Source organism: Antechinus flavipes, chromosome 5 (genome assembly GCF_016432865.1).
Source record: "Antechinus flavipes isolate AdamAnt ecotype Samford, QLD, Australia chromosome 5, AdamAnt_v2, whole genome shotgun sequence".
NCBI classification, from domain to species: domain Eukaryota; kingdom Metazoa; phylum Chordata; class Mammalia; order Dasyuromorphia; family Dasyuridae; genus Antechinus; species Antechinus flavipes.
In genome coordinates this window covers 36,676,948-36,694,129 of record NC_067402.1, presented here as the reverse complement: position 1 = coordinate 36,694,129, position 17,182 = coordinate 36,676,948, and the positions used below count along the sequence as shown (strand labels likewise).

General features: G+C 39.1%; 1 protein-coding gene across 1 annotated transcript in view; it reads right to left on the bottom strand.

Moving 5' to 3' along the window:
• The window catches only part of COL6A5 (collagen type VI alpha 5 chain), a 108,117-nt gene that overhangs the window by 50,149 nt on the left and 40,786 nt on the right, over window positions 1-17,182 (bottom strand). The window contains 11 exon segments of the mRNA XM_051962342.1: window positions 265-327; window positions 748-810; window positions 2,803-2,838; window positions 6,850-6,903; window positions 8,225-8,290; window positions 10,176-10,238; window positions 13,636-13,689; window positions 14,840-14,884; window positions 15,035-15,061; window positions 15,854-15,925; window positions 17,012-17,065. Of these exon segments, the coding sequence (XP_051818302.1) occupies window positions 265-327; window positions 748-810; window positions 2,803-2,838; window positions 6,850-6,903; window positions 8,225-8,290; window positions 10,176-10,238; window positions 13,636-13,689; window positions 14,840-14,884; window positions 15,035-15,061; window positions 15,854-15,925; window positions 17,012-17,065 (597 nt within the window).

Sequence of the window (17,182 nt, the reverse complement as noted above, 5' to 3'; positions counted from 1 at the left end):
CGTCACAGCTAACCATTTTAATTGGTTTAACAGAACTGGAGTATGAATAACTCTAGGGGTTTGTGGAGGCGGTGGGACATAATCTGAATGCTGATGGCCTTATGGAAAGATATTCTCGTACCTTGAGAAAAAGATATAACCAGCCCAACTCTAGGAGAGCGAGGTGAAAGCCCCCTACTACATAAAACTGATGACATGTGAAATAAAAGGAAAATCAATTCTTTGCACATCACCAACATAGGCTAAGGAGGTCATCTTGCCTACCTGAGGACCTTTATTTCCGAGGCTTCCTTTTTCTCCCTTCTGTCCAGGGTCTCCAATATTTCCCTGGGGAAGACATTTGACACAAAAAACCACAAAAGAATATTTCTTCTTAGCAAGTTAAGTGTAATGGGTAAAAGTAAAAAAGCTAAATGGTAAACCAAGGAAAACTCAATCTCATCTCCCTTCCTTATACTCTCATTTTATATGCCAGTGGTAGGATCATGGATCTAATCCAATTCTCTCATTTTCCAGCTGAGGGAAAGGAGGCCCAGGGACATTAGATGACTTATTCAGGAACCCAATGAGAGTAGGATTTGGACCAAATATAGAACATTTTCCACTATAGGGAAAGTAGTTATCAGAAATGAACTGACATTTTTCACTTTGTCTTAAAACTAACACATGCAGAAGTACCATCCACATCATTAATTAATCAGCATTTATTACTTTATTCAAGAATGTACTCAAAATATTCAAATGTACCTCAATTCCTCTTAATCCTTCAGGTCCACCTTCACCTTTCGGTCCAACACTTCCATTTGGGCCCTATATGATGAATGTTCAGCATTAACTTTTTTTATTAAAGCTTTTTATTTTCAAAACATATGCATAGATAATTTTTCAACATTGACCCTTACAAAACCTTCTGTTCCAAATTTTCCCCTCCTTTCTCCGACCTCCTCCCCTAGATGGCAGGTAGTCCAATACATATTAAATATGTTAAAATATATGTTAAATCCAATATATGCATACATATTTATAGTTATCTTGCTGTATAAGAAAAATCAGATCAAGAAGGAAAAAAAAACTGGGAAAGAAAACAAAATGCAAGCAAATAACAGAAAGCATGAAAATGCTGCTTTGTGATCCACACTCTGTTCCCATAGTTCTCTCTCGGGTATAGATAGCTCTCTTCATCATTGAACAAATTAGAATTGTTTTGAATGACAATAAACACTCACACTGATGGAGCCCTTAGTGGTTTCTCAGTTATTTCCTTTACAACACTATAAAGTGGTCCATACTCCTCTATTTTACAGAGGAGGAAATTGAGACTCCAAAGACTCAGGTGACTTGCTCAGAGTCAAAGCAGTAAGTATCATATTTAATGTATAAGCTCCTTGTCCTGGGCCACACTGTATTTATCTCTCTACCTAACATTTTCAGTGGTGTTTCAGAAGATCTGCCCAATATAAAAAAAGCTTGTCCAACCTAAGGGTCTCAGGCTGAAATTCACCCTTTTCTTTTTTAGCACCCAAGAAATTCAGTATCCTGAAGTTCACCTCTCCCATCATTCTGTTGATGAATTTCTCCCTCTTATTTCCCATTCAAAATATCCATTTTAAAAATCCTGATCTAGCACATTTACATGCAGTCAGATTCTGCCTATGAATCCATGAATCCAGTTAGCTTCATTCTAAGTGAGCCTTGCCCAAGGACTCCCACCTGGGCAGAAAGGAGACTGGCAGATTGCTCCCAGTACATGGAATTATAAAAAGAGATAAGTGGCTAGGGCGGAGAAGCATCCATTGTGGAACTACAAGACACCTCAGAGATTGAGCATTTACTTGGAATAGACCATCAGGGACCATCTAAACCAGAAGTCATGTGCCTATTGGAGAATTTCCTCCAGGTCCTCCCCCTTCCCACTTCCCTATTACTAGGGCACCAGCATTGTCTCAGTTACCCCCGGTGCTGGCAGCATAGGGGTCATCCTCAGCCCCTTCCCTTCTCTCACCCCCATAACTAATCAGCTGTCAAGTCCTAGTGTTTCTACTTTTGTAACATGTCTTGTATAGGTCCCTTCTCTCCTCTGATACTGGTCCTACTCTAATACAAGCTCTCATCATCTCATCCCTGGGTGTATCCTGCCTCAACTCTCTCCCAGTTCCAGTCCTTCCTTTATCAAACTGCCAACGTCTGTCTCCTTTGCTGTACCTTGTATAAGACAGTCTCATGATTAAATATTTTCACTGCTTTCCCCCCACTCCTGGAATTTTCTCCCTCCTCATCTCTGCCTCTGAATTCCAATCTCAGCTAAAATCCCATTTTCTGCCTTCTTAATTATAGTGCCTTCCTTCTGAGATTATTTCCCATGTATCCTATAGATAACTTGGTTGTTGATTTAGAATCCAAACCTCTCATTTTATAGAAGAGGAAATTGAGGTGGAAAAAGGGCAAACTGCTTACCTATGATTACAAAGGAAGTAAGTGGAGGGGCTAAAATTCAAAGTTGGATTTTCTGACTTCAGATTTATCATTTTTTTATCATCCCAATGCCAGTCAAAATCTACTTATTTTACAGACAAGAAAACTGCTCCCCAGAGTGGTGAGAAGGCTTTCACCTTCACAGCAGAGCTGAGATTTGAACCTGCCTCCTTTTTGACTTGAAATACAGTGAACTATATTGTCCCTCGAAGGCACTTTTGACAAGAGCCATCTGTGAATTCAGACCAGCTGGCGCCCTGCAACATCTGTATGCTGGAAGGCTCTGTCCTCACAAGCTCAGTAAAAGGTCAAGTGATACATGATATGTACCTTTGGTCCATGGGTCCCTCTTTGGCCTGTTGGTCCCTGAGAAGGAAAAGATAAAGAAAATGTCACTTTAAAATGAATCCAAAATCTCTGGTGCTCAAAAACTTGCCTGATTGACACCCATAATGAACACATCCTGAAAGATGTCTCCCTGAGGTACTTCTTCTGCAAGGATTAATCACATTCAAATATTTGGGAGATTGATTGCGACCCAATCTAGAAGTCATTACAGATGCAGACAGCACCTAACGGTCACTGCCAATTATCTGGGATGCTGCTCCAGGAAACAAATGATCCTGGGGCCCAGAATTCTCCCCTTTTGTCTTAGAAGGCGCCCAAAGAGTTCGTTCGTGTGTGTGTGTGTGTGTGTGTGTGTGTGTGTGTGTGAGAGAGAGAGAGAGAGAGAGAGAGAGAGAGAGAAGGAGAGAGAGATACTGAGAGACACAGAAAGAGAGAGAAACAGAGAGAGGCTAAAAGAAAGAGAGAGAGAAAGAAAGAGAGAGAGAGAAAGAGAGAGAGACTGAAAGTGACAGAGACACAAAGAGAGAGAAACAGAGAAACAAAGAGAGGTGCAGAGAGAAGAAGAAGGAGAAGGAGGAAGAGGAGGAGGAAGAGGAGGAGGAGGAGGAAGAAAAGGAGGAGGAGGAGGAAGAGGAGGAAGAGGAGGAGGAAGAAGAGGAGGAGGAGGAGGAGGAAGAAAAGGGGGATAAAGAGAGGAGGGAGAAAAAGGGGAGGAGCATAAAGAAGATAGGGAGAGGGAGAAAAAGAGGAGAGAGAGAGATGAGGGGAAGAAAGAGGAAGCGAGAGAAGAGGAGAGAGACAGGAAGGGGGAGATAGGAAGAGGGAAAGACAGAGAGGGAGAGATAGAGGGAGAGACAGAGACATAAAGAGAGAGAAATTATGTAACCCAGAGCCACTGGGGGATTTTTCTCAACCTGCTGCTGTGTTTTGGACATTGCTGGTGGAGAATGGTAAATAATGCTTTGGCACAACAGCCGGTACCATTTTCATCAGAGAGCATGGGTTCAGTTAATTCTTCCTATTCCAGGAGTTTTCTCCCCATCTTTGTCTTGGATGCTGAGCCAGAGGCCTGAGCAGCCATGGTGGCTCAGCATCACCATCTAGTGGTCCCTCTGACTTTTCAAATTTGACTGACACATCATAAAATAACCAAATTGGGTGGGGAGGAGGGGGGGGGGGGGGGGGGGGGCGCCGAGAATCCAGATTATTCTATCCCTGGAAATATTTCAAGTACCATCATTGAATTTCAGAGTTAGAATGGACTTAAAGAAAAAACTGAACAGTTTGAGAAATGGGGAAGGATACAGGATGGAGAGCATTATGGCAAAGCACCTCTGGGAGAGGCAACAACACTGCCTTATCAGTCACTTACACCCTAGCATAAATGAGTCCAGGACAGACATTAGCAAGGAGAAAATGGTATGGCACAGGAGATAGAAAGAATGAGTGAAGAAAGAAGAGTTTGAAGGTACAACTTCATGATCCTGTCCAGGATCCTCTCTGGATTTCTGTGAAGAAAGCAAGAACAAGAGGATTTGATTCTCTGAAGTTCAGGTCCTCTTTAAATCAGGTCCATAGGACCATAAATTATATCTAAATTGCCATATCTATATTGCCATCCAAAGTGACATTTAGTCACTCAATGGAGTTGACACAAGAACAACAATGTTTTGGTTATGCCAGTAATTTTATAAACTGATCCTCAATTAAATACTCCTCTGCCTTCATGATTCACACACCAAAAATAGGGAAATTAATGTCAACAATAACAATAAAAAATGGTATGCAGTACTTTGCATTTTATACACATTATCTCAGTGGAGCTTCACAGCAAGCCAGTGTAGTATATACTATGAGTATTATCACCCCACAAACCTGAGGCTGAGAAGTTGTGAATGAATGAATACAAACGGATTTATTAAATGCTTACTGTTTGCCAAGAACTTTGCTATGTGCTGGAGATACAATAGAAAGTAATAGCCAATAATATTATTAAGCTAATAGTCATATGGCACTTACTAAGTGCCGAGCATTTATAAAGCACTACTTGCTTTATAAATATCTCACTTTATAAATATCTTCACAATCATCCAAAAATGCAAGTAGTATTATTATCTCCATTTTACAGATTAGGAAACTGAGGTAAACAGGAAGTTAAGTCATTTGCCTAGGAACACCTAGAAAAGTGTCCAAGGTTGGTTTTGAAATCTGGTCTCCCTATCCATTGTACCACTTAGCTGCTCCCCCCACCCAAAGCAAGCTGGTCCTTCCTCTTAAAAAAATACCTCATACTCTAAGTAAAATAATACATAGAAGAAAGTTCAACTTCAAGTTATATGGAAAAGCCAGAAGCTTAAGGGTCCAATGACAGGGCAGACAGATAAGTTCCCTTAGGTGATCTACTCAGAGTCATACTTCCTTCTACTATGAGGAATGATTGGAACTTAGCTCTTTACAGTTCTAAGTCTGGTGGTCTATTAGTAAAAAAAAAAAAAAAAAAAAGTCAAGACATCATAGATTTCTAGTTGGAAAAATAGAAAGCCTGAGGTTCAGTGAGATTAAGGGACTTGCCCATAGTTATACATCTAAGCAAATGTCAGAGCTGAAATTTGAACTTTGGTTACATATCCAGAAGTCTTTCCATAATACCCCTCATCACTCTAAAGGAGGAAGGAGAGAGAGAGAAAGAGAGAGAGCGAGAGAAAGAAAGAGAGAAAGAGAGAGAGAGAGAGAAAGAGAGAGAGAGAGAAAGAGAGAGAGAGAGAGAGAGAGAGAGAGCTCTTTTCTTATAATCTAAAATTTATAAGGCTAAAATGGAGTGATGAGAATGAAATGAGGAGATAAGGACATAAGATAATCAGAGCAAAAAAGGCACCGTAGAGATGAAGAAAAAGATCCAGCTGTACTAATTCCTATCCCTTGACATAAGCTCTGAAAAACCCTGCTTGAAAGGACACAATTAATGACCTTGATAACCTCAAAATTGGTTCTTCTGAAAACATTTTCTCCTCTTAGACCAACAAATATCTGTAAGCATTAAAATCTTCATTAAATGAGGACTCTGCTTTCTCTTTTCTCCCATCCCCACCTCCCCTGACAATTTCTGTTTCCTCTGGTTAGATTTCCATTTTTCTTGTACAACACAGGGCAAATATTCAAAGCTATTTCACCAGAAGCAGGAGAAAAGCCTCACTAAGATAATTATGTGCCTTTTTTTCTTGAGAATTCACAGTCAATAGGAACTTAACCATTTTTGCTGAATTTATTTCTGCTTATTTTCCTCTGGAGAATCACGTCTGGCAGAACCACTAAGAAAGGGTGCCAAAATTTGTCATTGATAACCAAGCCAAGTAGCCTCATTCCCTCCCTTGAACCAAAGTGCCAAGCCAAAGATAGGAGCTTTTGCTTGTCCTTTGGATGTTGCTAATGAAGAACACATGATCTTTCCCCTTCATGATCTCTGTACTTTAGAAGAACTTCCAACTATTCTAACTTCATCTCTAATTTCAATAAGGACATAATCATTATATAAATAGGTCATCTGTTGACCCTGTTCTTTTCTCTTGAACACACATACACACACACACACACACACACACACACACACACACACACACACTTCCCCCAATCTTAATTTGTACTAGGTTTACTATTAAACAAGACACAACAGGATTATATAGAGCTATTTATCACTGACCAACTGGCTTTGATCCTTCCAAATCTTCCCTGATTCATTTTTCCCATCTGCCAAATGGTGGGAAGTGGAGGAGGGAAGGAGTAAAGAGATTTTTACTTATTTTTCAGGAATTTTGTGAACTTAAAAATTCAAAGTACATCTGGCCAGCACAGAAGGTACTTTTAGAAAACCTAAATTTATTCCAGATCTCTTCAGATTTACCCAGCAACATCTTTGCTAGATGCTAGAAACGATGTTTTGGATCATGAATCCCCCAACTCTCCATTTTGGATTAAGCTCTGACCACTATACTGAGACAGGAAAGAATAGAGTACAGCCATGATCCAGCTTACTATGTTTCCTCTTGAGTTAGGCGTGCCATCTGTGCCTTTCTGTCCTCTTCGACCCTAGAAATGAAATGCAGCATTCAGAATAACATGCTCAGATGCTTCAGAACCAATCAGACTTTCGCCAGCCACGCCCCGTCACTTTAAAATTCTGCCTATTGCCATCTACCAACCAAGTATCCATCAAGATCACATAATTCATAGGTTTAGTGAAAGAAGAAACTTTAAAAACTAAGACAACCTTCTCATTTTACAGATATGAAAGCTGGGATGTAGGGATTGAGATTAAATGATTTCTTCAACAGCCTAGAGGTAAGAAGGCAGGATTTAAACCCTGGGCCTCTGGCTTTCAGAGCTTTCCAAGAAATCTTGAAAACATTTTCTGTGTGGCTTCTTATCCTGGCCAGAAGCTTAATAGTTTTTTTTCCTAAATGTCTATTCTGAATTTAAGGAAATTAGAAACATTAGTAAAAATATATTTAAATAAATTATTTTATTAAATAATGCCAATTATTTAATTTTAAATTATTATATTTAAATAGCACTTTAAGCTTTGCAAAGTACTTTACAATATATTATAATATTTAGAGAGATAAAACATTAACAAATATAAACAAATATGTAAAAAGAATATACATATATTAAATATCACTTTATAGTTAAGTATTTTATGTATACAGTTATCCCTTCCTCATTATGACTATCCCTATCACAATTTTGATGTATGGTGGGTAGGCATAAAAAATTAAATGAGAATTTTGAAGGAGTTTTTCAGAGACCTCAAATGACATGTAAGGGCCAGCAGCTGACATAAAGCCCAATATTTAACCCAAATTTTACAATATGGTATTATAAACACACCATAAAAGAAAAAGAAAAAATTCAGATTTCTCTAGTATAAAGGGAAGGCCAAAAATTTTTGTGTAGATTTTTCAAATTATGAGGATGCTGTACCCTTAATCCCTACAATGTGGAAGAAATAACTGTATTATCTCATTTGAGCCTTACAACAAACCTATACTTTGGGTACTATTATTAATCTCATTTTATAGTTGAGAAAACTGAGAACATGAAATGAAATTACTTTTCCAGAGGAAGTTTCTATTTAAACTTGTCTTCTTGCCTCCTAAGGCTTGTCCTTTATTCATTATACCACCTATCTGCCCATAAGAGATATTACTTAATAGATTTCTTTTAAATAGTCAGCTCCACAGGATCATTTAAATTTAATTTGATTTTAAAGAACTTTTCATCTACAACTTTTCAGGATGATTTTGTGTTTCTGTCAAGGCAGATACATGTATTCATTTCTGTTAAAGTCACTGGATACATTTCAAGCCAAATGAATCATTGTAGAAAAAGCACAATCGGTTGATATTACTTGTCTTCCTTGCTCTCCTTTAGATCCCGCGGGTCCTCTGAAGAAGTTGTCTCTTCCAGGTTCACCCTAAGGAAATATGAGAGCAGAGATAGATATTAAGAGCTCTCCAGGGCTTTGCCCCACATGCCAGCAGGGGGAAGGAGCTTCCTCTCTTCTCCTTCCACCCCATGGACTGCTAGATTCACCTATTTCCTTTCCTAGATCCTAGACCTCCTGTCCTTAGTGTCTCCATCTGCCAGCCCGTAGGGTCCTTTGACCAACATGGCTCTTTCCTGGGACTGACAGGGTAATTGGTGGCAAAGGCAGCTGTTACCTCTCCTCCTCAATATGAATTTGAATCATATTCCGTTGTCCCCATCCCCTTCTGCCTTTCCTCCATCATGCCCTCTGGAACCCTTTGCTATTATTGACAAACTCCCCTTCACCTTGGTCTTCCCTTCCTGCCCTTTCCACCTCCTGGTGCTCCTTGATAGCCATCTTCTTTATAAGGCACCTCATCTGTCTCTATGTGTGGTTGTTCCTTTTCTATACCACCAGGAGAAAGAATTAGTACCATGGCCACTTTCTGACACCATCACCTGTTCTGCTCCTTTAAAGATGGTGTCATCTTGTCTAGAAACTTGGTCCATCATCAGAGAACCTCCAGCTCATTCTCCCTCTTTATTGACAAATTCAGTAATGGACTCACTATTTTCTTTTTTCTTCTTCTTTTTTTAATTAAAGCTTTTTATTTATAAAACATACTATTTTTCAACATAGATCCTTGCAAAATCTTCTGTTCCAAATTTTCCTCTTCTTCCCCCCACCCTCTCCCCTAGATGGCAGATAGTCCAATACATGTTAAATATGTTAAAATATATTTTAAATTCAATATATGTATACATATTTATACAGTTATCTTGTTGCACAAGAAAAATCAGGTCAAGAAGGGAAAAAACTGAGAAAGAAAACCAAATGCAAGCAAACAACAACAGAAAGAGTGAAAATGACATATTGCAGACTCACTATTTTCTTTGCTCCAACTCCTGACCTTCTAGTTCCTCAACCTCTTCTACTTCCTTGATCCTTGTCTCTAGTATATCCCTATAGGTGTGGCTATATCTTAGATCATTTTCCTATGTGTAAAACTAAAATTTTCCTGGGTGTCAGAATTCCTAGTTATAATACTAGATAAAGGAAGTTTAAGATTAAATATGCTAGTACTTTCCCCTATAAACATAAGCCTAACAGCCATTATTGAGTAATAAGCTACATGAGAAGAAGAGCAGAATACTTTCTATACTCTCAAGCTAGGAAAACACAGTAAAGAAAAATGTATCCCTCAAGGGGAAGAGAAGCTTTCTACAAGGTTATAAGCCCGCAGGGGTCCTCAAACTTTTAAATAGGGGGGCAGTTCACTGTTGGAGGGCCAGACTACAGTAAAAACAAAAACTTTGTTTTGTGGACTTTAAATAAAGAAACTTCATAGCTCTGGGTGAGGGGGATAAACATCCTCAGCTGCTGCATCTAGCCCATGGGCCGTAGTTTGAGGACCCCTGTTTGAGGCTTTCTCTGTAGCAAGGGAACAGCTTCAGGAACAAATTCCCAAAGTCTCCTCCCCTCACCCCAAATGACTTAAGCCAATTCTCAGTCTCTCTCTCTTTCTTGAGAAAGGAAAGGGGCTATATCCTGATTTCCCAATATCCATGGCATGATTGATGGTACTTTTATGAGAAACAATGGTATCATTTCAATATTATGAGTTCCCAAGTCTGTCTTCAGCATAACTATGCTCTTCTCCCTACCATGCAACCTGAAAAAAATACACTATTTCTCTTAGAGACAGCATCCCTAAGACTTAACTGGGCTCTTTCTAAAGTTCATTTCTGAATACGGTAACATGATCCACATTAGATATTCAATTGGAGTCCCAACTGTACAATGCAGATCCAATTTATTTTCTGAAACTTACAGGATCTCCTGGAAATCCTTTTCCTCCACGGACACCAGGAACGCCTCTGATACCCATACTTCCCTGAAAACAAGAAAGTTCTGAGTGAGAATATAGATGATTTTTAGGATGATACATAACTTAATCTTATAGTTAGTTTCCCCCTAAAGACCATTAAATGCCAACAAATTTTTTTGAAAAGGAACACCAGCTTTCCAAATCACCATTGTCTCAATCCATTATCCAATCATATATGATGTGCCTATTATGTTCCAGGCACTGTGCTAAGCATTGGAAGCAGGCGGTCCGAGGCTTTAGCAGTACATTCTCAGGATCAGTTTGCCTGTTAATTGAGAAATCTGACTTAATTTCTCATATCAAATAGGGAGAAATTAAAAATAGAACTGCTACAAGGTGAAAAAATGTTCATAAGGAAGGTGGTATTTGCTGAGATGCTTTACCTTGACAATGAGATTTGTTTATTCTCTTCACAAACATTTTTAAAACCCTGGAAAGTACAATGTATTGTGGGAAAGTTATAAAAATAAAGACGATACCATTCCTGTCCTTAAACAAACTAATTCTGATACAGAAAGAAAAGGAAACTTCATCTTGCCATTGTCCTAGGGGTCACTGATGGGTTGAGTCTTCTGTGATTATGGTATTATCTAATTGGCAACTATATGAGACTACTCCAGAACATTTAATTTGTGATTTCACAAATAGTGAAGCTGACAACTCCTCTATGCTTCCTCATGGTTCACCATTCTATTCATACCTTCCTTCATTAATCCTTCTGCATGTGGGCCATCCAACATGCTGGGCAGCAGGTGAGCCCCCCTCCCAGTTTCTTGACATTACAGGAGTATCAATAGAGAATTTGAGCTGTCCACTTATTATTTCCCACTCTTCCATATGACCGCCCCACTTCCTTTTTAGGTTATGCATCTTCCTGATATCTTTTATATTGATTTTGGTTTAATTGCTAACATGATATAGTCAAATCATGATAGTAATATATCTCTCCATTATCTTTATCCCTCAAACAAAGCCTTATTTAAAGAAAATATCAAATTAAAAATTAGTAATTCTAAGTGACTGCAGAATGTGGAATGCCACAATCTCCACAAGGCCACTCATCAAGAGATTACTGGTTTTTAAAAGGGAAGTTATTGTTAAAAGGAGCAATTTGGAATCACAGAAAACACTACATAATTTAGCTGATGGCTTAGGTCATTTCCTCATTGCCCATCTACAATGTCTGTCCAACACATATATACCAATGGTCTAACTCAATAGTCTACCCTTAAAACAACATGTAATCTTAACAAAATGCACTCTGCATTCACTTCTTGTTGTTTTTTCCCCCTAGGGTAGATTGCTGAGTGGATCTCTTTTGGGGAGCCATCATCTCACTGAATAGGTCATATCCTGCTCCAGGGATGCCTTATTTTTCTTTTGATTCACATTTTCTTAATTAAAGCTTTTTATTTTATATATATATATATATGGATAATTTTTGACATTCATCCCTACAAAATCCTGTGTTCTAATTTTTCCCTCCCTTCCTTCACTCCCTCCTCCAGTCGGCAAGTGATCCAATATATGCTGAACATGTGCAATTCCTCTATACAAATATCATGCTGCTCCAGGAAAATCAGATCAAAAAGCAAAAAAAAAAAAAAAAAAAAAAGAGAGAGAGAAAGAAAACAAAATGAAAGCAAACAACAAAGTGAGTGAAAATAGTATGTTGTGGTCCACATTCAGTTCCCACCATTCTCTCTCTGGATGTAGATGATTCTCTTGATCACAAGACCATTAGAACTAGTCTGAAAGACCTCATTGTTGATGACATCCACATCCATCAGAACTGATCATTGTATAGTCTTCTTGTTGCCATCCTGGTTCTCCTCATTTCACTCAGCATCAGCTCATGTAATTCTCTCCAGGCCTCTCTGAAATCAGCCTGCTTACCATTTCTTATAGAGCAATAATATTACATAACTTTCATATAACAAAACTTGTTCAGCCATTCTCCAACTGACGGGCATCCACTCAGTTTCCAATTTTTTGTCATTGAAGTCAATATTTAAAGAGTAATTCAACAAATGCAATTGAACAGTTGCACTTAGATCAGAATCGTGAATTATCTTAACATGTAAATGTGAAGTATGTAGTCAGAAGAGAGACTTTAAGGCTATATTTTGCTCAATTGAGTCAAATGTTTGTAATAAATAAATTATAATAAACACAGGGGCATACTATATTTTTTATACTTCTCAAACATTTGAATATGCAAATTTTGTTTGTCATAGAAAATCATCATAAAGTTTGCCTATTTCTTTCTCATATTTTTGTTAAGGGTATTCTCACTTTCTACACAAATCATTCTCATAAAATCCTTATAGAAACCAGAAGAAGAAAGGGGGTAGGTGGCTGCCAATGACTCAAGAGTAATAACATCTCTTAGAATCTTTTCCATTCTTTTGGAATCTCCTCTTTGAGATATTAAAAGCTGATCTCCTAATATTTTTAAAATTATACCACTGTCCACATGGATTTCTTCAGTGTGGTCTGGTCTCTCAATTTCACCTCAAGTGCTATTTTTACTGCCTTACATAATATATAGGATACTGAAGCAGCGGGATGCAAATGTGACACTTCTCCCATGATGGATGATGAAATTAGATGAACAGAAATGCCAGCATAAATGCCTTCAGAATTCCTGGATGCATGGCACAACCCAAGCTTTGTTAAAATTTGCCTTTTCGCCCACTAATTTTTTTCTTTTTTGTGAAGGATATTGAAGATAATAAATATTCCAACTGTGAGACATTCAAGGACTGTAAGATGCCCACAAAATACATTTCACTGAGCTCTTTAGACACTTCCATCTTTGTCCTATTTTGGAGATAAGTGTAATACATTAAAGTCATGGGAAGAAAAACATGTCATAGTGATAATCACCTTGTGTCTTAAACATTTAAGGATGCCGATGCATTAGAAATAAATAGAGACATATCAGTAAATAATTACTGATTTTTCTTTCGAGCCTTCAGCTTTCAAAATTCTTTCTACCCATTATCTCATTTGAGCTATAAAACATTAAAACAAGCTATTGGAACTATGATTTCATTGTCAAAAGGAACCCAATGAAGAAATTCCCTCTGCCAATGAAGGTGGATGCCTGAGATCCGGGAGGTGAAATGTAAGTATGTGACTGCAGCAAGACAAGGGTCTTTATCACTCCAACACTTGCTCTGTGTCTACTCTACCAATATGCCCCTCATTTCAAATGATAACATCACTCTTTTGTAGATGAGGAGAAGAGAGTCCAGATATCGCATGACTTATTTTTGATCTTACAGCTAAATAAAAGTAAGGGGCAGTATTTGAATTTGGGTCTCTTGACTCTAAAGAACAGTATTCTGTCTATGATACCATAATGCCCTGAGTTGTTCTAAGTGTCAGCAAATCTTACCTGGGATCCTGGGTCACCTTTCTCTCCCTTCTTCCCAGGAGTTCCATGGAAGCCCTGAAAACAGAAAAGAGAAAAGGAAAGGTGTTTTTTCTTCTTTTTATATTACCAAATCAATGCTAAAGAAGTGGTCCCATTACCTGAGATCTGATTATGCTTTGATACTCAACATCTCTTCAATTACTCTCTCCTCTGACTGGAATGGTGAGTACCTCCCAAATCCTCCTTCTAAAAAGCTTAGAATTTTCCACTTAATGTCATTTCCCATCAATTACTCTACCTCCTTTCACTTTCATGAACATCACCATCTCCTTTGGCAACCCTCCTCCTTTCAGCTTCCTTTTATATATTGTCTCCCCTATTCAGTTGTAAAGTCCTTGTTGTGAACTAGTCCAACCTTTCTAAAGAACAGCTTGAAACTCTGCCCAAAGGGCTATTAAACTGCATAGCTTTTGATCCAGCAATACTATTACTGATCTGTATTCCAATGAGATAAAAAAGGATCTATTTGTAGTGGCAAAAGTTTGATCACTGAAGGTATGGTCATTAAGTAGGGAATGGTTGAACAAATTGTGGTATGTGTTATGATGGAATACGATTGTGCTATAAGAAATGATGAATGGGATGGTTTCAGGAAAACCTGGAAAGACATGCAAACTGATGCAAAGTTAAATGAGCAGAAGCAGAAGAGCATTGTACATAATAACAGAAATATTACACAATAATTAGTTGAGCAAATTAGCTACTCTAGTTATGACAATTATCCAAGACAATTGCAAAGGACCCATGATGAAAAATGCCATTCACCTCCAGAGAGAGATCTGATGAACTCTGAATGTAGAGCAAAGCTTTATTTTTCTCCTTTTGGAGGTCTATATTTTCTTTTAAAACATAGCTAATGCAGAAATATGTTTTCCATGACTTCACATGTATAAGTGATATTAAATTGTGTACCTTCTCAAGAGAGGAGGAATAAGAGAAAAGAAGAGACTTTAGAATTGAAAAAATTTTAAACATGAATGTTGAAATTTTATTTGTGCATAAAATTGTTAAATAGTTAACAAAAAATTTAAAAAATTTTGGGGGAAGATTGTAAGGTTCTTTTTTTAGTATTTGTAACTCTAGAACTTAGTACTATACCTAGCACATAGTAGGCACTTAAAATGTGTTTATTTAATGTTGACTATTAAATAAAGGAGAAAATTACCTCTTCTCCATTTAGGCCATCAATTCCATAATCTCCCTCTTCTCCCTGATAGATAAAAAAGAAACAGAAGTTGCCTCACAAGTCGTTCTCTCTGTATTTTTTAACAAAATGTGATTTGTGCAAATGACTGATGAACATTCTTGGGAATAAATATACAAACAAAAGAAGCAAATTTAGAAAGAAATTTCACTGTACCTTAAATCCATTTATTCCTCTGACTCCCTGAAAGAGATTAAACATTTGTCATTTACAGACAAAGATGGAAAATAGAGAGGCAAAGGATTTTGAAACCCACTCATTTTATAGCTGGCAAAACTGAGGCTTAAAATAGATGATACTGTTGAACTAGATGCTGCTGCTCAACTAAGATGTTTTAAGGTTTTATAGACTCTGTTATCCTGTAGTGATCTAAAGAGGGATATGGACTTGAATAAGAGTCAAGAGGGAGATGAACTGTGACAAAAAGACAGAGCAGGAGGGAGAGGAAAGGAGAGACAGAGGAAATAAGAAGGGAAGAAGAGAGAAAGATAGAGACTCAGAGACACACATAGAGAGACAGAGCGACAAAGATTGAGAGACAGAAAAATAGAGACAGAGACAGAGTGACAGAAAGACAGAATCAGAGAGAGAGAGACAGCAAGATTCAGAGACAGGGGCAGAGAGAGAAACAGGGAAGTGGAGGCAAAAAGAGGGAAAGAGAAGAAACAGAGACAGAAACAAAGAGAGACAGAGATATAAGGAAGGATGGAGGGAAGGAGAGAGAGAGAAGGAATAAGAAAAAGAAAGTGAGAAAGAGACAGAGACAGCAACTTTCAGAGACAGGGGGGACAGAGAGAGAAACAAGGAGGTGGAGGCAAAAAGAGGGAGAGAGAAGAGACAGAGACAGAGATATAAGGATGGGTGGAAGGAAGGAGAGAAAGAAAGGGAATGAGAAAGAGAAAGAGACAGAGACACACAGAGAGACAGAGACACATAGAGATTAAGATTTAAAGAATATTTCCCACAGATTCTTACCTTAAGGCCCCTGTCCCCCTGGCATCCCTGAGCACCTCTTTCTCCTTCTGGCCCACTGTCTCCTCTTGTCCCCTGAAAAAAGGAACCAAAACCTTTAGACACATCTCACCCATTAAAATGAGGCTGAACTTCTCTCTCTGACTTTTAGCAGAATTAACAGGGTGCTCCCCTACCCTGTAGCAGACTCACACACAGACAGATCCAATGTCTCCCTCACCCTCCCTGGGCTCCCCACCCATCCATAGCTTGTTCTGTAGATGAGATTCTACAGTGATGGGGGCAGGGGCCGAACCTGTGCTTTCAGTGGGTTAGGGAACTCCCAGGTGAGGAAATTCCCTCTAACAGAGCAGTCCAAGACCTTCTCGACAACTTACAGCATTGGAGGTTGGCTTGAGCACTGACCCTTGACCTTAGCCCAGGCTCACACAACTGATGTGTGTGAGGGGCAGAATTTTAACTCAGCTCCTCTTAATTTCAAGGCTGGCAAGGATGGCATTCACCACCTGATGCCGCCTCAGAAATACCATCAAAAATTGCACCTGGATGCTTGGACATTTCCCACGACACTTATGCTGTGGCCCAAGAGCCGTTTCATCTTGGGCTCACCCTCCCGGGACCATTGGGCAGCCCTCACCAGGAATGATCATGTTGAGCCAAAGGAGCAACTGTGAACAAACTTAAGATGCTGGTCCATGTGGGGAGCCCTCCACAGAGCGGAGATCACTGCTTGTGACAACAAGGGACCAACCGTGGAAAGGACTGCCTGGGGAGCCTTTAGATGTGGTCAGGGCCATCTCAGAGACTATGGGGGATGGGGACTGGACATAGACTTCTCCTTCATCCCCAACTCTGTCTCTCTTCCTCCCGTGAAAATTTATTTATATAGAAGAAATCAGGTAAAAGTGAACCCCAAGGAGAGCCTGAAGGAGATAAGTAAGGCACAGATGGGCAGATTATAGCTTTGCCAGTAGAATGGCTCCATGACTACCGGAAGCCTTGGGGTGCCAGGAGACTGGAACCGGGCCCCGAAAGAGCTCCAGACCAGCCGGCAATTGCACAGAAACTGGCTGGCTTCTCCCTAGTGTTCAGCCGGCAGCCAGAACAAAGCCCATTGCTGGAAGGTCAACAATGAATGGGTCGCAATCATTGAGGACTCACAGGCTCTCCCTCTTCCCCGCTGTGTCCTCTGCCGCCCTTCTGACCCATTGATCCCTGTGGAAGAAGAAGGAAGAAGTCAGCACCATTGATCCAAACCTATGAAATCAATAGCAGGTTGAGTCAAATCCCTCATTCTAGCTTCCTCCGGGGCCAGGTCCGAGCCAGGGACTA